At 34.9% G+C, this 23028-nt stretch overlaps 1 protein-coding gene across 4 annotated transcripts in view; it reads right to left on the minus strand.

Annotated features, from left to right (window-relative positions):
• LOC113231559 (rap1 GTPase-activating protein 1) overlaps nucleotides 1-23028 on the minus strand; it is a 291196-nt gene that overhangs the window by 215431 nt on the left and 52737 nt on the right. For 3 of the 4 annotated variants that reach the window (XM_026465892.1, XM_026465891.1, XM_026465894.1), the window contains exon 1: nucleotides 12891-13086. The exons of the other annotated variant lie outside the window; for it this stretch is intronic. In XM_026465892.1, coding sequence (XP_026321677.1) covers nucleotides 12891-12994 — 104 coding nt within the window. In that variant the 5' untranslated portion in view covers nucleotides 12995-13086. Of the gene's footprint in view, nucleotides 1-12890; nucleotides 13087-23028 lie in introns of those variants that run through there. 4 annotated transcript variants of the gene reach the window in all.

Below are 23028 nucleotides of genomic sequence, written 5' to 3' on the forward strand. Positions count from 1 at the left end.
CAAAAAATATTATTTTGACTTACAACAATTTACGTTGGAGGTATCACATTATTATGACTGATAATCTCGTACCTGCACTGTACTCGACTTTCAGAACCCTCATTATGCAACGATTGCTTAAAACACTATTGATTAATGAAATAGAGACAGAGAAAAGATAACAGGCATGTCAGTATGTATGTAAATAAAGCAAAAAGTTTGTTATAATGCCCTAGTACACAACATAGCCAAATGGTAAACAAAAGGTATGAAATCTGTAAAATAGCAAATAAACATCGCGTTCTCCTTGTTCAACTTTCTGTTTTTATAGTAGTGAAAGTTATGTATGTGGTACTCATTTGAATGCGGTAAAAAATTTGCTTCGTTTAAAACGAAGTAAATTGGAAATGGATTTTCCTGTATGGAAAATCTTTTGGTATTCTAAATTCGTACCACACGCTGAAGATAAAAGATACGTCAGCATAATCAAAATTAATTGAAACGAATTGAAAATCGAAGTCACTGCGAACACTCACAACCATTTGTTGAACAGAAATCAAGAAATGGTATATTTGAGAAACCAGACTAGAAAGTGAAAAAGTTTCCGTATTTTCAATAACATTTAGAAGCACGCCCACCAAAAAATATAACTCCACTACCTCGATCAGGACAGGAACGCTTACAAACCTCAAAGTAATTTATTAACGACAGTCCCAAGATTTCGTGACCAGCTCGTAGCATAAGTCAGGGTGTTGTCACGGAGAAATTTAGTATAATAGTCGGTGGGATTAACACGAGAACTGAAACGAAGTCGAACTTTGATCTCAACAAACCTTACGTCGGAAGAGGCAGCATTTCACTAGCGTTGCGAAATTCAACTATTGTTTATTCGTAGTTCTATATATCAGTTGGGAGATGGAAAATTTTATGTTTACGTTGAACGCTAGTAGATAGTCATAATAAATGTAACCCTAGCGGAGTATTTGGCACCGTAAAATACATTTCCGTCAATTAAATGGTAGTAAAGCCCGCTTTGTTATTAGTGTTGGCCACGATCATAGTAATTGGTGTCTATTATTGATTATTATTACTAGTGATTACACACAACGACTTTTGGCAGCGATGCAAATCATCACTACACTTGCGATTTATGGGTGATTGCATCGATGCAAACGCGCGACTGCATCGATACAAACGCGCGATTGCATCGATACAAACGCGCGATTGCATCGATACAAACGCGCGATTGCATAGATGCAATTAGCTATAAATCTTTTATTTCTTTATAAAATCAAGTGACGAAACGAACAAGTCGTGCGCCTGATGGTAAGCTACACGCCTGTCCATAACAGTTGCAGTGCCACTCACGGCTAATCGCAAAGATCTGAGTGGTGCTGCCACTGCGCCCGTCACCCTGAAACATAAGTTGACAAGTCACATGTGCATGTAATTTCTACGAGTCGCAAGTGTAGTGATGCAATCGTGCCTTTGTATCGATACAGTCGCGCGTTTGCATTGCTGATTAAAGTCGCGCATATGAGTAACAACTCTAAGGATTGGATCCTATTCGTCAGCGCGCTTATGCATCGCGTTCATACTAAACCTGTTTTATTGACTGCACTCGTCTATCTCATATCGTCCTCTTTACTTTATAACAAATGGTCGAACTTACTATTTTGTTGGGAAAAAGTTGTTCGATTTAGAAGTTTTGATTCTATGTTGTGACGTAAATAATTGTTTATGTCTGCCGCCAAGCAGTAATGTGAACATTACAGTGATTCGGTTTTGAACATCATGGATGAGACTTATTAACTTGTGTCTTTGGGTGACGGGCACAGTGGCGGCCCAGATCTCTGCGATTTAAAAGCTCTAAGCGGCACTGTCACTTTATATGATAAAAAAATAGTTTTAGTTAAAATTGTAAGTAACGTACGTTGGTGTCGTAATAGATACAAAACACACGGTTTGTATGGACCCAGTACTGAAGCGTGCTGACAAGTGAGATCCAATCCTCATCCCAAGCTACGTTATGAGTGTACGTATTTTTATAGAGTCATTAGGCTATCGTGATTACTGATTATTATTACATTAGAAATGTAATAATTTCTTTTTTATGATATCAAATGACGGGACGAACAAGTCGCGTGTCTGGTGGTAAGCAACACGGCTGTCCATCTTGCAGTGCCACTCAGAGCTTTAAAACACAAATATCTGAAGGGTACTGCCACTGCGCCCGTTAAACTGAGGAAAGTCCCATGTGCCTGTAAATTCACCAGCACCCTTACCCTTGAAAATCGGAATGCAGTAATGCTCACATTACTGCTTGATGGCAAGGTGGCAATACACCAAAGTTACATGCTCTTTGCAAGTCTCATGGTCACAGCTAATTTATATAGTCGTATTAAAAAAATACAAGTACAAAATTAACAATTAAGTAATTTCAAAAGTATTATTTATTGGCACATTCTAAAAATTTATTACACGATCTTTTATTCAAATTGCAAACTTTCATATATTATAACCCTAACATTTTAATAATACGACACTAACATCATCTATTATAGCTTAATCGGGTATTATCGGACATAATCGGGCATAATCGGTGATAATCGCAGGTGCCAGTAAACCGTTATCCGATGGCATTTAGATGCGCTGTGCACGCGCTGGCCCGGCAGCACATTACAAATTGATGACTGCTATGACTTGCATCTAATTATAATTGATGATTATTGAGTATACTATTTTAAATTTATCAAAATAATGCTGTTTATTTCCCTATTAATTTATAAGTAAATAAAATATTTTTATGGTAAATTATTGTAGAGGGAAATTTATAAAAATGGTGACTTGGTATTTTTAATTTGAATTTATATAGATAACAATAATTATATTATACTCTAGCCCAGTCGTCCAGGATACAGGCATTTCCTTCCCTATTTATTGATACAGGAAAGGAATTTATTAAAGTATTCGCGACAGACGTTATATAGGTATAATACTAAGATGCCACGAAACGATTGAAATATGTACAATTAATAAATATTTATTAGCCACCGTTTATTGATAATATTAATTATGAAATAAAGTAATGAACCGTTATTGCACTGATATTTAATAGAGTTAACTATCATCGTTCAATGGGTAAGTAACATTTAGTATTTCGTAAGTAGCTTTGATGAGCATTTTTATTATTTTAAATGGAATGTAGAGTATTTTATTTTTATTGATTATTTGAAATTATATATGATATCTTGTTTTCCCTCCATTTCACATTTGTGTCAGGACTGGACGTAAGTTCTAACTAAGCTATCAAAAGCAAATATTGTTCGTCATTCGTCTTTTGTATACATAAACAGACTTTATTGATGCACTTTAACAATGTTTAACTAATATTTGGCATTAACCTCGAAAATTAACCAATCAAATACAAGTACAGAATAATTTGAACACAGTAATGCTCACATCACATTACAGGACATGTCCACTTATGTCTATAGTCTGTATTTTTTGAAGACGGAGTAAAATGAGACTCTTCAATAAAAAGTGTTGCCCGCTTGCGAGCAACTTGTGACTGCAGCCGATAAATATTCTGTCGATTATCGACTGAATATTGGTCAAGATTTTGGCTCGTATCTAGTTTGTACGTTACACAATCGAACATAAAGTTTATTATGCTCCGTACAATATCGTTACAAAAATTCGCTTCATTCCGTTCAGCTGCAATATAAATACAGCCTACGGGTGACGGGCGCAGTGGCAATGCCCCTGAGGTCTTTGCGATATAAAGCTCTGAGTAGCACTGCATCTGTTATGGGTAGGCGTGTCGCTTACCACTGGGCACACGACTTGATCGTCTTACTTTTTTTTATGATACCAAGGTATCATAAAAATACTACGAGTATAATACGAGCATAATACGAGTTGACGCTGAGATAATAATAATAATAACAATTCGTACGTAAGCATGCCGACGACAGCTGATTCTGGTTAAGAAATAACTGGCGTGATAGTGTGCGAACGGCCGTGTCAACGGCGATTGGGTTTAATGCGACAATAAGTTAATAAGTTTTGCGACTCCTTTGGGCCCGGCGCCCATTGGCAGGACGGTATGGAAAGGGATCCTTTGGCATCTCTACATGCAAGCACACATTGATGGCGAATATGTAGCGGTATCCTTAGGTAGGCCGGAGTGTGTTGTCGCGACATCGTGCTCGCGCCTAGTCTCTCTTCAAATCACTCATCACGTTAAACGTAAAAGCCTGCCAAAGCATCTCGAGGACTGCCGAGGCATTCCGCAGGCTGTTGGCTCGATATTCCTAAGATTACCGCAGCCTTGTTTTCGTAGCGACGACTATTATCATTGAAATTTCATTTATATTGCCATAACATTGAAGTATATTAAACTATTCGTCGTGAGCACCGGCCCTTTGGGAGTCATGACATTTATTAATGCGGAATCTATTTAAGCTGGTCGCTTTCGCTCCGACTGCCGAAGCGAAACTTTTATTTACCGCTCTTATTATAACTACATATTCATTATCGTACTAAATAAATACAAAAGAAATATTATTTACACTAAGAATGAGCCAAAGTGAACTTATCTCTAAAAAAACCGACTTCAAATGTTCGTGGAATTATTTCTCTTTGCCAAGTTTTATTCAAATCGTTTAGAGGTAGAATACCTTGCCTTAGAGGTAGTATATTTTCTTCAAATTTAAATAAAAATCCGTTCACAAATACACAATCAAAATATAATCGAAATGAGAACTTCCTCCTTTTTTGAAGTCTGTTAAAAAGAGATTTCTTCCGGCAAATCCAAGGCATTGAGAGTAAATGTCATAACGGCCAACAGCGAGAAAGGGGGAGAAATATTATAAACTTACAGATAAATAAAAACTACGTATATAATAGCAAATAGGGCAACTCCTGTCTGTTCGGTGAATAAATGCCTACACTTCGTCATTATAGGTACCTTTTTACACAAACTTTCCGAGTCGATAAGTGTGTTGACTCCCTTACGAAAAACGCTGCGACGTTTATACTAATATTTTAGTCAAGTGTGCTAGTGACTAAATATCTATGACCTAAGATAAATTAATTTAGAAAGTAAATATTCAACGACGAGTTTAATTATATAATTTACGATATTATTATCATTATATATTATACAAAATCAGACAAATTTAATTCTTAAATGTCCTATTTCGCTTTACCGCAATCAGGTAACTGATCCGTCTCGAATCTTGAATTTGTATTTGGCCTCAAGCGTAGGCATTCAGTTTCAATAATAAACGATGTACGTTTCTTTGTTGTTACTATTTGTTTATTATTTTTAAACCGACTTCAAAAAAAGAACTTCAGTAAAAAGCCGTGGTAGCCTAATGGTTTGATCTACTGCCTCTCAAGCAGAGGGTCGTGGGTTCGAATACGCGGTCGCACCTCTGAGTTTCTTGGTAATTTATGTGCGAAATTCAGCACATAAATTCCTCAGACTTCCTCAAACTCAGAGGTGCAAGCGCGTAATGTAATTTGAAATTTATCATGGGGTTTTCCGGTGAAAGAAAATATCGTGATGAAACCTGCACTTTGAAGAAGGTTCATAGCCCTCGGAAAACGCGTGAAGTCTCCAACCCGCATTGGGCCAGAGTGGCGGACTATGGCGTAAAACCTCCTCTGAAAGGGACGTATAACGGGTTGATGATGTCATCTTTTTTTTGAAGTCAGTTCAAACTGATTTCAAAAAAATGAATGATGTCATCATAAGACAGGAAGTTCTCAATTCTGCATTTTTTTGTGTATGTATTAACGATTTCGATGATTCTTTTTTTGTTGTATAGGTACCATTCAAATTTGAAGAAAATTTTCCACCTCCAAGAGTGACAAATTAGAGATTAATCCGGATTACTTGATTTCACCCTCTTTCCGTAGATCAATTTCAATAAAACTTTGCAAATAGATGTTATTCCAGAAACTTTTGAGGTCGCTTATTTCTATGTAAAATTATAATTATTATACTTCTTATATATATTTTCAAAATCACCTAACCTAATAATATTAGGCTTTTGAAGTGTAAGATTGCTTATTTAGTAGCATTACAATAATATGTTTGTAAAAAGTCATGGTACAAGTTATTGTTTATGATATTAGTAATAATAGTCCTGCGAGGTTATTATTGTTGTAAAAATAACCGTATATATATTTCTACTTATACATTATTATATTTTTGTATATACTGGAAAGTACATTTAGTGTAAATAACAAGGCACTATAGAAGGTGAGAATGTACGTATAATGAGATTGTCAACTTTATCTGTCGAGGTGACGAGCGCAATAACAGTGCCTCCAGCTCTGAGTGGCACTGCAACTGTTATGGTTAGACGTGTCGCTTACCATCAGGCGGAGGATTTGTTCGTTCTCTCACTCACAAAAAAAATTAAGACACGGAAAAACACTGACTTTTATTAAATTTGTAGTGAATTGATATTCAATTATTTTTTTTTCGAATCCGGTCGGAGGAATTCTTGTAAGTGTTTGAGATCAAAGATTAAATTAAAGATTAAATACAAAGATTTGTATTAATAATCATAACTGACTTTTATGTTAACCATACTTAAGAAGAGAGTTAAAGTAAGGTATTTTGTAATCGTTCCCTCAGCTATAATTTTTAGCTATTAACCAAAACTACTAAATAACATTATTATAATTATTAGAAAAATTTATTAATAACAGAATATAAAAACTTGCTAATACAGTAGTAGATTAATTAAAACCATCGATCTTAACGTGTTAAACCGTCAACTGGAAACCCGTTTCAAGATTAAATTTCGCATTAGAAAATTTAACTACGTCTATTCTATCATGATTTTGAGTTTCAGCGTGTTTTCTGTTTAGATTTTTACACAAACGGAAACGCAATTAGTTTTTACTTACCAATATTGAATGTGATATAATCAAAAGTGCGTTTAAGGTAGTGTTGGATGATTTTCAACTGCCTCTGTGGTCCCAGGTGCGATACCCGGGCCGGGAGAAATATTTGTAGTGTCTACATTTATTTTTCTCGTGAGTTTGGGAGTAATTTGTGGTTGTCTATGTGTGTGTCCATGGTACCGCGACACAGGGTTTCCCTAATGCGGAGCTATGTTGAGTGGGTGCGTTATTATTATAATTATCATTTGCCGAAAAATTTCAAATAGTGGAAATTTTTCCGGAAAAATGTCTGTACAATTGGAGAGATACAATTCGAAGACTTATTTTATGTTTTACGTTTAGACGTCTTTTCAAGTTTTATTTAGCGCGAAATATAAAATAACATTGTATAGCTAAAAGCAAGTTAGAGTAAATCGAGATTTAAAATCATTGGATTACACAACAGCGAAAAAAAAAGATTCATAGGTAATAAAAATCTTTATAATGGCTCTATCGTTTTCGTTCAGTATCTTCATCTTTTGACTGTCAACTGTCCAATGCGAAAAAATATTTACTTTTCTGAAAAATTTATATTTACTTTGGTGAAATTACAGGCACATGGGACTTATCAACTTATGTCTCAGGTTGACGGGCGCCGGGCGCAGTGATAGTGCCCCTCAGATCATTGCAATTTAAAGCTCTGAGTGGCACTATAACTGTTATGAACAGGCGTGTAGCTTAGCATCAGACGTACGATTTGTTCGTCCCTTCACTTAATATTATAAACAAAAAAGAATTTTTCAAAATGGAAATTTTTGCACGATCAAGAGTCATTACACTTATTAATGCGGGAGCGGAAAAGAGGGGGCGAAATGTTAAGATTTAGGTTATTGTCTTTATAAAATGCTATTCAAAAAAGCAATCAACCCGGAAGACCCAAAAACCCGCAGCTGCCGTGCCCAACGCATTATTTCCATTACAATTCAAAAGGCGAGGACTTAATTTTAATATGGGTTTTAGCATTTAAGCTTTTTAACATGCGTTAGCCCTATGTATTATTAATAAATTGGACAATTAACAGAAAAAAATCTAAAACGTAGTAGGAAATAATGTTTGTAAATAAAATGATGTCTCAAAAAATATTTTCGCGATATAATAATGATTTATATTTCCAAACATCACACTACGTGACGTCATACGTAGGTAAACAAAGAATCGTTACCGTATTCACTGTTCGGGTATTGTCTTATGGTTTTTCTCTGTTTGATCACTTTTTAACTTAAAACTGTAAATATACTGAATTGAGGGCATGGAGTAGTTAGTAGTAATCAATACGTAAAACTCTTGCAAGTGATAAGTGCACAATGTCTTGTTTGTTTTCCTACCAAGGACGTCACGCGTTTCGAGTTGAAAAGTAATGCTGTGTGCGAGCCAATTTTTATAAATTACATTTTAATATAGAGACTTGAAAAGCTGTACTCAAATAATAGTTATTTATTGCGCAAGGCTGCTAGGTTGTTGTTTGATGCGAGTGCTTCTATTGAAAAAACTGCAGTCTTAGCATGAGCCCGAAGATAAAAGTTATCTCTTCTTCGAACTGTCAATTTTCTCTCGTAAAAGACTTTACTACGAATTATCTCTACAGGCGCGAACATAAGCGCTGTAAAGTTTAACTTGTCGCGCATACAAATGTGAAATGAAAACAATTTCTTTCCAACTACAGCACGACAGCCAAATTTTGTATACATTTGACAGATCGTCGTAGCGAAATATCTCTACTATCTTTGGGACAGAAGACAGAAAGTACGAGTAGAGAAAACTTTGTTTACGGTAGAGAGTTTCTCTTCCTGTTACGTTGTACTCGGAGGTGAGACATAATCTGTAGAGAAGAGAGAGATATCTATACTCGCTTAATTTTTGTCTATTCCCCTCATGCTAAGCCTGCTGAGCAAGCGAAGAAAGCTGCGATTGAACTACCAGGGAAGCGAGTGATTCATAAATAGAATCCTGAGCGTAACGAGACGCAAAACAACTTTGCTGCCGAGCGAAACACGCAACTTTTCGCCTCACTATAGCAAGGAAAATGTTAGATGAAAGACAAAAGTTAAACCATAACAAATCAGTTTAGTTCATACATCAAACATAATTTAATAAACAAAATTTGTTATCGTTGTCAATTTAATGTCAACAATAATAAGAATAAATCATACCAACGGATACATATTACATAAATAATGTACGAGAAATTGCGAAGTTGAACGTGTCATTATGTATCATTATTCATCGAAAGAAACAGTTAGGCGCATCACAGTTCTTCGTCAAGATCGAATTTCAAAACCCTTTTACACGCTAGCGTGGAAAAAACGCTTTGGCGCGCAGATTTCTAATAAGAAAGAAAGCCTTTCCAAGCTAGTGCGGTGAATAACTTGCACCGTACTAGTTTTTCTACGCTATATATACATTACAGTTAATTTTAAATATTTTCCGATTCCATATTTTATGAATCCATATCATTAGGGGGCATTAAGCCTCTATGGTCATGGTTCATGGTTTAAGTCTATAGTCTACAACGCTCGCCCAAACTGGGTGAGGATTTGACGTATCTTCGAATACTTATGCGATCCTTCTCCAGTACGTTGGTTGTATCTCTATGTTTTCATTCCCTTAAGTAAAGCGATAATTTATACAAAATTCAAACACAAAGAAAAATGCCCTCGTTATGACAGGATAATGAGTTTATGCCAAACTATCAACGGCTATAACAAACTATAAAATAAATATAAAGGCTATAAAAAACAAAACAACGGCAAAATATCAATTGTTAACTGGCAGACCTGATTGCACTTACGTAAACCACTGTACTGTGGTACATTTAAACAAAAGGTGCCACTATTATGTACCATGACTTTATTTAATTGTAATTTAATATGATTTTTAATCTTAATTATTCGATTAAAGAATTAATTTAATTTAATATTTGGACATTGCTTAAAATTTAATTTATGTATCTTGAGATATAATTAATGTAAGCAATATGTAATATAATTAGCAATGTGATGTAATTCTATGTACTATTATGGACTATGTTGTCTAATATGAATAAATGAATTTGAATTTGTAACGCGGTGGTTCAAATCCTGTCAGATGAAAGGAATTCTTCTTTGTCTTTGACCTTCGTTAGTGATTATAACAATATACTTAGTGGAGTAATTTCTCAAAAAATAAATGAATGTCATGGTAGTGAAACATCATGATTATTCAATTAAATAAAGCTTTAATTAGTAATTTAAACTCTAGTCACCGGGCATAAATTACAATTTTGATTTAAAAACGATATTTACACAATTCGATTTAGAATTTCATTTGTGTTAATTATGTTCCATTAATGTTCTAAGGGATGAAATCATTTGACAACAATCTGTTCCAGAGTCGCCGGGGGAATTGGACCTTGGGAGGGAAACAAAGGGAAGCAAATTGAATTATATTATTATGATAAACACTACAATACTACAACAATTTCCCTGCTGAGTTAAAGCTCGTTAAAAAGAGGACAATCGGGTTACAGTCTTATTAGTTCACTTTTATCTTTCCTTTTAGTGCTAGGCGTTCATTATGTAATTAATAGTATCAATCAACCTCTCTGGCCCAACGGTTTGTACTGCTGAATGCGAAGGTCCCGGGTTCGATTGCCGTCCCTTCTAGCCAAGTGCACCGCCCACCTCCACTTAAGCTTAGCTATCCTCGTACCCTAGTCTATCTTTGTACGACGTGGAATGTCTACATTGGGTGCGTGGTCCAGCAGAGACAATGCATTTAAACTTTTACTAAATGGATGAAATAAATATACAATGCATTTAAATGTTTACCACTGTCCCACTACGTCTCCTTCTCTGTTCAGTTCTCCTCTGCCTCAAAGGTTGTCTGGAAGAGATCGCTTTCAGCGATAAGGCCGTCTTTGCCCAGATTAATTCTAAGTTCTATGTACTGTTTTTGTTTTCTGTGTGTAAGCAATAAATATTATCTACCTAAATAATTGATTCGAAGAAACCGGAAATTCGGATCATCTTTCTCTAATGTCGAACCACAGGCAATGTCGTCAATGTAAGGCGCCTATGAAATACGGTCAATTTTGACTACGATTCATCCATCATGACGTAAAATATCCACTAACGGGAGCTCGAACTGTCTCTAGATCCAAATATTAATTTACAATTACAGTTGGAAGTTGGTTTAAAATTTCGCCGCTGTAGACTGTTTGAATAAGTTGGTAAAAGTTGGTATTCCACCTGGTAACAAACGTGACTGATTACAGTGACCTGTCAAGAGGAGACTTTTACATCTAATATACATATATTGAAAGCGAATCATAACAGATATCTTTAAAAACTACTCTTGAAGGTCTAAAGAATCCTAAAGTTTTAGAAAACTTACTTACCAATTTAACCACAATATAACCGATATCGCTTATGCAAGATTAACTAATTTGAATTAAGTTATTATTATAAATAATAACGCACACACTACATAGCCCTGCACTAGGGAAACCCTGAGTCGCGGATGCCATGGACACACACATAGACAACCACAAATCACACCCAAACTCACGAGAGAAATAAATGTAAGCCATACAAATATTTCTCCCGGCCCGGGAATCTAACCTGGGACCTCCGAGTGGTAGTCCGTCATGATAACCGTTCGGCCTTGGAGGCACTTAATCATGCAATTTCATTAAGCATCAATTTTAAAAACTCTACTTAGATTAAGTTTATTAAAAATCACCGTGTTTTACTGCCAGGATGTACATTTCTTTTTGTGAAATTACTCCACTAGTTATAATTATTAATACAAAAATCAAACACTGAGAAAAATTCCTTCGATCCGGCTGGATCCGAACCTAGGCCTATAGCATACCGTGTCTGACGCTCTCCCAACTGAGCTACGCAACGAACCAGCAGACCTTACGAATTTGTTCTATATGCTTGTTGCAGATCAGTGTTTTTGGTTTTTAACCGACTTCAAAAAAAGGAGGAAGTTCTCAATTCGACTTCATTTTATTTGTATGTATGTTACGTGATAACCGATTATGATGTTTCTTCGGAAAGAGGGTACCTCAGTATTTGGTCCCATTTAAATTTGAAGGAAATATTCCACCTCTAAGGGTAGCAAACTATGGGACGAAACCAGTTTTGCGCACTTTCCGGTAACCACTAGCAATAAAACTTGGCAAATAGATGTACATAATTCCACGAACTTTTCAGGTCGGCTTTTTTAATAAAAAGTTATTAACGACTTTTTTATCGAAGCAACATTTATATGATTTGCACGAAAATACTGCCGTTTAATTAAACATGAAAATATATAATTAAAAAAATATTAACTCTATAACCGTATCAGATATAATAATAAGTCATTAATAGACAAAAAGTAATAGGTAAAAGCAATATAAAAATGATAAAGCTGATAGTAACCTTAGATCATATCGCGCAATAGCTGATGTACTTGTAAAAGCATTCCACAGGTTACTTGGTGTGTGGTCTCAGTGTCAGAACAAGAGAAAAACTAGCACTGTCAGTCGATCCATCTCTTTGATTGATTTGGTATAGAAATAATTGACAAACAGAGCCTTATAAGTGGAGAGACAGAAAAAGAGGCGAAAAACGGTGTGCGATTACACCATTTACAGCGTCTGTACTTTGTAACTACTTTGGACCTAAGTAAATTCCAAAAAATCTCTTATTTAACGTTTTGAAAGGTAGAGATGCTGGTAAAATTACAGACACATGAGATCTTAGGATGACAAGCGCAATGGCAGTGCCTCTCAGTTCTCTGTTATTTAAAGCACTGCAGGCGTGTTGCTTAACACCAGGCGCACGACTTGTTGGTCCCGGCAATTGGTATCATTAAAAAATAATTCCGTTGCCAAATAAAATTTGTTGACATTAATTACCTATCGATGATATAAAAATCAGGCAACTGAAATAACAAAGCAAAAATGTCATACATACATTTGTTTCTTCATATAATATCTTCTTCTCGCCGTGGGCAATGTATACGAATCTTTCTGCCCACTGTTGGGCAAATATTTCATTTTCATAACTTTCGACTTCATTCGGCACCTCCGTTTTTCATTCACAGAATACACTTGAATCCTATACACTTGGATTTAAAGTCACTTGGTGTGGTTTCCTTTCGCAGCAAGCCCTATAAATTAAAGAGAAAGAAAGATGAAGGTTTCATATTTACAGAAAATAAAAACTACGTAAGCAAGCAAAGAATCTAACCACTAAAAGCACCAATAAGCGACTAAATGAAGCGTAGAGAAGTAGGAAAATGGATTATAAACAAATTAGTCATTATAATAGTCTTGCGTATAGAAGAGATGTATTATAATTTTTGCTTTACATTTTATTGCGCTACATACTAAGAAAATAAGGAAACGGCTATTAAAATAGTATTATTCATGTTATAAGTACTTAAACGTCATAATATACATATATTGCTTATGGATATAAACAGGGACCAAAAGAGGTAACTATTGTAGGCGTTTCATAGCTTGCAGAATTGAACTCAAATTGCATGGTAACAAGTTACAATTTACAATATGTTTCTTCTTCGGCTACCAGTAACATTGAAACCTATCATTGTAACATTGATTCTACCTTACCTACCAGCCACTTGTGTTCAACTTTATATAAAAAATGTCCCAAACGGTACTATTTTTCATGTTCCAAAATTGCACGACGATACGTTAGCTGGTGATCGTACTGTCAATATTACGATAACAAAAAAAATACATTGTAACCGATTACCGATACGAAAGTCCGATTTATCTTGCTGATTCTGTATGAGGACCCATGTATATTTGGATGAAATTTATATTGTTTATTTATTTAATTATTAATTATTATACAACTAAAGAATAATAACATTTTCATATTGCATTGAAACGGAACACATATTGTATAAATGCTTTGACGTCTAGCGAACGCTATTGTTGTTTAAATAATGTTTTTTAGGTCATCAGGTGGTTTATCATTTATATTTCTCACTTCTTAATATTAGTACAATAATTTATTTTAGCTTCACAAGTACTGCGTTGATATGATATGATGTTACATAGATTAATAATGGCGTTCGCTAGACGTCAAATCACATCGTATCGACGTCATTGTTTAAATAATGTGCGTTCCATTTCACTACACATATCACTCTGTAGACAAATAGCTTATCCAAAAAAATATTTTTTCGGCCACCTAAAATGGGTATGAATAGAAAAAATGTGCTTTCAGAGTAGCATAATAAATATCATCACAAGTCATCTTATATCATTATACATCCATGCGAGTACGTAAAAATCTACAGCGTTTTTGCCGGATATAATACAGACGAGCTTCCTTCAAAAACAATCGATATTCATAAGCAATATTAATCAACGGTACATTTTTAATTATCAATCGTTACCAAGCACTATTTGTACTTTAATATACAGTATTATTTTTATAACGGTAACCTTCATACTATGCTATTGTGAAAAGATAAGACTCTAAACGTTAACCAAGTTCTTTCTAACTGCCTTACCTGTCGATATTCTGCCTCCGTGGCCGAACGGTTACCATGCTGGTTTGCCACGCAGAGGTCCCGGGAGAAATATTAGTATGGCCTACATTTATTTTTCTCGTGAGTTTGGGTAAAATTTGTAGTTGTCTATGTGTGTGTCCATGGCACCCGCGATACAGGGTTTCCTTGGTGCTGGGCTATGAATGCGTGTTGTTTTTTTCTAAGGATCTTTTGCTAAATCAATTAAATTAGTGACGCACAGAATTTAACTTAAGTTATACGAGTTTACTCTCACAGTATTTTAAAGTTAGACGATAAGCAATACAGCTGTAAAACAAACATGCGAGACACACATTCTATAAGGGCAGTAATAAAAGCTCCGAAAAGAAAATTAAAAATGAGTTAAATTTCAAATAGGAATATTATTATGTTATTTCCTAAGCTACCGAAAACTTTTGTGCAAATAAGAATACGGAAATAACTGAAAGCGAATATTGAAATTTCCGAAAAATCTAACTGACGTAACACTATTTTTATCGACTTAGGAGCCTATGCACACGTCGTATTTTATACGCGCCGACGACGTTTCACGAACGCGCGTTTACGGCGTCTTAAACTCGCCATTTGCGCGTATACGCGCCGCAGACGCGGTGTAGTGAATCGATTCAAACGCGCGCAAACTCGCGTTGCAAGCAAGAAGCCTATCTTCACTGGATATTACACTTAGAATTTCATGTAGTTGCTTCATTTAAAAAACTAAAATTTAAACTATCTCTTATCAAATGAGCGAAACGTACGCGCGACTACAGCGCGTCATCGACACGTATCGAATACGCCTAGAAAAAAGAGCTAAGAAAATGACTAATTTTGTCGATATACCATGTGTTAATTTTTAAGTAAAGCGTTTTAACGTAGCTTACAATTATAATTAGCCTTAGTTCGCTGCAATTTCATTTGTTTTTCGGAACCTTTATTATTTCCCAATCCATTTACAGTTTAGACCTTTTACAGTTTCATTATACTTGTAGTTGTATAGAAGTGGCAGATACCATAAATAAATTACGATTAATTCATTGTTCATAGTACAATGTGTAAGAGAACTGTAATCAATACATGATCTTAGTCTAGGAGGTACTTTGCGTACATTAAAACCCGAACCAAGCTAGACAGGTTGTTTAAAAATTCAGTAGTCTCGGCCAGAAAATTTATTTACAAAAGCAGGAAAAAATACTGGGTCCATATCTAGCTCCATTTGCATAATGATCTCTCGTACAACGAAATTAGATTAAATTACCATGATTTCATTCAATTATATACAACTTCTGAATTCTTTTTTTTAACTCTAAATTTGTTTTAATGCGTAAGCCAAATGTTTTATAAAAGTGTTAAACGAGGCTATAAGCTGAATAACAAATGAGAATACATTAAAAATGTTACGTGGAAAAATCGTAACATTTGAAATTGATGCAGTTAAGTCGTGATAATGTGAATAGATAACGGCAAACAACAGAAGTAAGAGGTCGTATACAATCTGATATGAATCTAATTGTTTGTATGAGTAATCCAAGTGAATTTATGAATAAAAAAATTCATACAAAAAAAGCTAATTATTATCAGTAACAAGTTACAGGTGAAGACAGAAAGTATATCTAAATACAACTTTCTTTTTGTCTACATTACTTAGTTTTATTTTATACTTGAGTCATATCTTGTAATTTCTGTCTAGTGGAAAAAATTATGTATTTTTATCTAAATTTTTATACATTTCTTTCCCATCCATACATTGGTAGACATTTTAAAGAGATTACAAGTGATTACAAATGTTACCTCTCTTGTTGTTGCAATTGTGCCGATGAAAAATGCAAAATTATGTAAAATATGTGAGAACATATTTCTCGAATGATTAGGTTTTTGCATGGAACTATTTTTTCGAATCTAACCAACCAACAACACCAAAACAACAAACCCCATGATTAAGGCTTATTTAGAACATATTAAGTGTAAATATTTTTGCCTGCTAATAACTATAACTGCTTCAGTCGCCGAACGGTTATCATGCTGGCCTGCCACCCATAGGTTCCGGGTTCGATTCCCGGATGGGAGAAATATTAGCATTTATTTCTCTAGTGAGTTTGGGTGTAATTTGTGGTTGTCTATGTGTGTGTCCATGGCAACAGCGATACAGGGTTTCCCTAGTGCAAGGTTATGAGTTTGTGCGTTAAATAAATTAAAAAAAAAATCTTTTTTAACTGCGTAATCAACAAAATGGAACGAATATGAGCTGTTTCGGTTACTAACAGTACTTTTATTTTGACTAAACGTCGTAGATATACCAAAATTTAGAAATATGGTATAACATTTACAAAAGCAGTAGAGCTCCTTGTGAAAGAGTTCGTCCATGGAAGTACTGCGACCTTATTTCGGACGCCAAGCAGTAATATGAGCATTACTGTGTTTCGATTTTAAAGATTAAAGGTGCTGGTGAAGTTATAGGCACACGGGGCTTTCAGCTTATGTTTCATGGTGGTGATTGCAACGGCAGTGTCACTCGGATGATTTTGCGATTTACCACTAGGCGCACTTGTCCGCCCCGACACTTGGTATCAAAAATAGAAACAATTTTTTTTAGAATATTTCAGACCAAAATTTCGAGCATTATACTGGTTCCAAGGTCACGGCTTATTCTACCATGGATATGATTGGACAATTTAGTAGCTAATGCTTTTGCATTAAACACATGTGTTGTAATAAACTGATAACTCTTCAATCGGATGTGATAGACTGATGAAACTTTTACTTAAAAGGAATTCTAGTTAAAACTAGGAAGAACAAAATAAATAAACAATAAACGCCCAAAATTTAACAAATATTTGCTTATAATTTCACTCAGATAACTGGGGGTAGTAAATCAACAATACCGTTACCATAAACAAAAGTTAATTGGGACCGTGGGACTCGTCGACAACTGACCCTGATGCAAATATGATTTCAAACGTACGTCTATGTTATTAAAATTTAAATTAGTAGAGAACGGTTAATATTAACAAGGAAATAACAAAGATTGCTATTATAATGATCCATACTTTGATTTAACATGGAAAAGAAAATCAGAATTAGTTACTTGTCATAGAGAAATAAGTTTTAACCAAGAATGTGGAGATAGAAGTTATATATTCGAAGAAGTAAAAAAGGCAACACATAACATCATAATTAAGTATTGCAACAAACTTATTTTATGTAATACATTGCCATAATGAACTATGATTACAGTTATAATATAGGTAGGTATAGTCAAAAGACTAAATATGGCGTTGATCAATTTTACGCAAACACTGAAACGCGTTTTTTATGATATCAAGAGACGGGAGTTGAAGCGAAACGCCTATTCATAACAGCTTTAAATCACCAAGATCTGAGGGGTGCTGCCACCTGCGCATGTCATCCTGAGATAATAATTGACCAGTACTGCTAGCACGATTAGATGCGACTTGCGCGAAAGCGACAAGAAGCGCGAGACATTGCAACTCTCTATGCGAGATTAGTTGTATCTCGCACTTTATGTCGCGCAAGTCCCGCACGATCGTGTAAGCCCTACAAGCTGTAATTTCACAAGCACCCTTACCCTTCAAAACTGGAACGCAGTAATGTAGCGGTACTTCCTTGAATGCACTTTTTCACAAGGTGCTCTTACTTCTATTAAAACTGCGATGTTAAGGTTTTCCTCGATCAGAAATTACAATTGCCAATTTAATATTGAATTAGCATTATAATTAAATATTAAATTCGACAATCCACACAGTGATCAGTACGAATCTGCGAGTCGCGTCCTTTCGGGAATCTATCAGAAAACTAATTTCGTGCACTCTACCTACCGTTTTCATCCTTCTGGGCAAAAGTGAATGGTACCTTATCTGCAATCTTAAGACATTGGCTGGATTACTTACTGTATTGGAAATTAAAGTTTCCGGATTTAAGTTCAGAATTTTGTACTTATTAGATGAAAGGGTTACGTCACTTAATGGTAATCCTCGTTAAGTACACACGAATAAATTTGTTACGCTCTACAAGATTACTTAAGATCTTAAAGGTCTTTACCTCGCAATCTTCCTGTCAACACGTCTTGTTTTGTTCGTTCAATCTTAATGCACAAATAAAAGCAACCATAGATAGATATCGATTTTGCAATAATCACACCTTAAGCTGTGATTTATAATACAACACGAAACAACTCAATCAAAATCTGATAAAGACGCTATTGTTACTGTAAAAACAACACCTACACTGTATTGCAATAAAGAGATATGATTTATAATGTACCAAACATTATGTCTACATCCTAAGATTTAGGTGTACATGGGCAAGACCTGCATTCAATATAGAGCTGTATTTGTTTTTATTTCTGGTATATATTACTTTGAAATCGTCGTAATTGTGACGAGTCGATTTTGAATTATAGGTACCTAGGTCAAATTTAAATAGTTAAAAGCGAGGTTAAGTTTAATTGATCGTGTTTACTGATAGATAGAGAAACAAATGTTTGGGTTTCGAAGACAATAAAAATCCATCCATAACATAGTGATCAATTTTTTGTAATGATAGCGGTCAATGGTTGACGGCTACCTAATATTGAAGACAGAAAAAAATTAAATTGCTAGAGCTACAGTGTTGATGACCTACGATTGATGATAAGGTACTTTTGGAAATAGAAGTCATTTATGTACTTCTCTGATATCAATAGTCGGATAGAAAGAGAGAAAAATCATACTCACTGAGATCATACTTCAATACTAAATAAAAAACGTCGAATTTTATTCCTCAGTCTTTCAAATCGAACAACAACAGTTATTTTATTTTAAATCGACATATTTTTTGATAATATTTATAAACATCTGCTTTATTCAATTCCATATTCAATTTTTTTCATATTTAAGGCTTGTTTAGCTCTTATAACTACAACACACGACGTTGATAAGGTAAATAAAGGGGAACAATTATTGTGGGCGTACCGTTTTGTAACACAAATACACTGAGGCAATTCGGGCAAACGCAAACTAAACTAAATTTAAGTTCATTGTTACTTTTTCTTACGATATCAAATAGTAACGGATGGAAAATTTCATTTTATTCCAGTTCCGTCAAACTTTGACAAGTCCTTATTCAAAATACTGGACTATTTTGTAATTATTATGAACGCCAAATGTACGTGGTAGCCTAATTATTTAACCTACCATCTCTCAAGCAGAGGCCGTAGGTTCGAATCCGGATTCGCGCCTCTGAGTTTCAGAAATGATGTGCGAAGTCTAATTTGAAATGTATCATGAGCTTTTCGGTGTAGGAAAATATCGTGATGAAACCTACACTTGGAAAACGTGTGAAGTCCTCAACCCGCATTGAGTCACTCGTAGTGGACAATTGCCTAAAACCCTCGTCTGAGAGGAGACGCGTGCCCGGCAGTGAGAATTGTAAATGGGTTGATGATGATACTTGATACAAAGATCAAACAACACAAAGAAAAACCTGCAACGAAAGAAAGACCCTTATAAATTTAATCGTAATACAAACTCAAGCTGTCCGTCTAATATTATAAATTAACCAAAGGCGTCAACTTACTTGACAATTGTGAACTAAAATGAAATCAGCCGCGTTTCATTATTTAAAATGAAAGAGACAGATGCACTGAATTCAAATTAAGCGTTTTGCCAGAATCGAGGCCATTGGCAATACCAATTTCGGCTTCGTAACCGAACGAATTAATAATGTTCCGAGATGTCGATCAATCAGCTTGTGGATTAAATGCTAACTTGTAAAGTAAATATTAATGGCATACCTATACGTATTACATTTAGTATACGTAATTAGTACATATACATTTCTCTTATGATGTTTAGTGATGGGAAGTCGTGCTCCTGGTGGTAAGCGACTGACTACTGTTGGGTTATTATCCGAAAAATTTCATATAGTTTAAATTATAAAATAAACTTATATAAAAAGCCACTTAGAGAGAAACAAGATCAAAAATTATTTTACAACAGCGAAAAGAAATCTTTTTAAAGGCTCCATCGGTTTCGTTCAGTAACTTCAACTTTTGACAAGTGTCAACGTCAAATGTGGAAAAATATCCGGAACAATATTCATTTGTATGAAAAATATGATTTTTTCAAAATGGAGAGTTTCCCATGACCCAACACTAGACACGTCAAATTTTAAAAGTTGTAGTGTCAATCAGAGCTGTAAATGATAGAGATCTAGGGGGTACTGCTACAGCAGAAATAGATGGTGGCAGTACTTCTCAGGACGAACTCTTTCACAAGAAGGTCTACCGTTGCTGATCTCGATCCGATTAGAGATATCCTTAAAAAGGCCAGGTTAAAAGTATCAAGTATAAATTATTTTTATGGGAAGTAAAATAAGTGTCTTCAAGTGAAAGTCGCACAAGAGAAGTTGTTAGTTCCGTTTTAAGAGGTTTTGCAAAAATTTGAAATAACATTGTATAATCGCTTGCAACAATTTGTACCACGCCGACAAAGACTGTCAATGGGCTAAATAATGCAATGACCTAAAGTTTAATATGTTGCTAATGTTGCAAGTTTTACAAAAGACGGATCGCTCGTCCAATAATGGATGAGAACTATTGATAAAGATGTTGCGAAACGGTACTGTTATTAGTGTGGCCGTAATAGGTCGTTGTGGCGAAAAAAAGTCCTTCAAAGATGTTTTTTGTTTTTCGATTGTAATAATTCGTACTGTACACACCGAAATACTTCTGCCCTCCTTGTTGTAACTAACGGATTTGCATATCGGTAACTTTCGAGATCAGCGATGCACGATTTTGAATGTTATTTATTTATTATTTATTTATTTATACATATTAGAAAAATTCACGGGCAAATAAAACAATTATAGTATACTTAAATATGAGTAATACAATGCCATTTACGAATTTCCACCAACATGAAACAATATAAAGTGCTTACTTAGCAAGCCAAAAAGAGATTATAGAATAATACAGAGAACACAGTCAATAAATTTAAAGAATAAAAATAAAAAATAATATTAATAAGTATACAATTAAACTTTAGAGGATGGTAAAAACGTCTAAGAATTAACGAACAAACCAGAGTGTATTCATCGCCAATCACGTGATGTGTCAAAGTTACTAATACTAATCATTCAAATGGGCAAATCATTTGCCGAAGTCGAATCCAAGCACAATCATTCAACTCAAGTTGAATGATTACCGATAACGAATGCCCCTGCTATTCGGTCGGGTGCAAGAGTCGAACGATTGTTATATGGGGACTATGTGCATATCAAAATAGTCCCCGTCACATTTCCGGTATTTACCACGTCTCAGAGAGGGTAAGGTGATCACGAGTTTCGTTGTGCTCTATGGAATCTATGGATTAGTAAAGAATGATCTATCAGATCATTCGAATACGAAAATTAGTAGATTAATAATTTGTCATTCGAATAACAGGATTAGTAACATTTTTTTTTATTTTATTTTTTATTCAAATGTGAGTGCGCATTTGACCTCCATCTTACTTGTTGGAAAGTGACGATGAGGTCGACGATGGAGCATGCACACCTAAATAATGCCTATTCACCTCGCCTTGAAAAGGTCCAAGTTATAATGTTCAGGGAACAAGTCTGCAGGCAGGGAATTCCACTTCATAGCCGTTCGCCATTTAAATGAGGAAGCGTAACGCTTCCTGCGAATCTTTGGAATATCCACAACATAGGGGTGGAATCTGGAAAGCGGAATTAAATCGTGTAATTCCATCGCACACTCTCCATGATATATCCTGTGAAATACCGATAAGCAGGCAACTTTACGACGGTTTTCAAGGCCCCGCAGCTTTGCCTCTACTAGTTTCGAGTCACCTATATAAAACCTCTTGTCACGCTTGTCAATTAAATCCAAAGTGGCCAGTTGGTATGTAGCAGAGCCATCCCAAAGGTGGCAGCAGTTCTTGCACGACCGGACTTGTGCTTGGTTAGTAATAATTACTAACGGGTCGAATATTGAAATCATTCGCTATCGCGCATCGCTATTCGAGATATTGGCACGTAAACTTTAATTGTCCCTTAGAAAGGTCAATTACGATTTTCTTTAACAATAAAGCTGAAACTAAATAAGATATTAAAAAACAGATTGGAGAGGGTTATATACACACATCAAAAAAAGTTTGCGATCAATAGCATAAGCTCCTGTAATTCTTTAAATTTAACTTTATCAAGAAAAAATCTATGTTGTATGCTTTCTTTAAACAGGAATACCCTGTTTGAAATAAAAATATAAAACTATTTTTTATTATTTATTTAAAAAAATTGAGCCATTAATCATAATGTAATAGTGATAGAAATTTCATAGAAAGAAAAAGACTGTTTAATTAAACTTAAACAACAATTTATTATTAAAAGGTGTGAATTCAATATAAAATAACTCCTCCCCTGGCTCGAATACATGCGAAGATCCTCCTGGGCATGCTGAGGATCAAGTTATCCAGCATTTCCTGGGGTAACCTATCCCATTCTTCAATAGCGGCTTCCCTGAGCTCTGGAACTGTCTGGGGACGTGGCTCA

Source organism: Hyposmocoma kahamanoa, unplaced genomic scaffold (assembly GCF_003589595.1).
Source record: "Hyposmocoma kahamanoa isolate Upper Pololo Valley unplaced genomic scaffold, ASM358959v1 65, whole genome shotgun sequence".
Classification (NCBI taxonomy): domain Eukaryota; kingdom Metazoa; phylum Arthropoda; class Insecta; order Lepidoptera; family Cosmopterigidae; genus Hyposmocoma; species Hyposmocoma kahamanoa.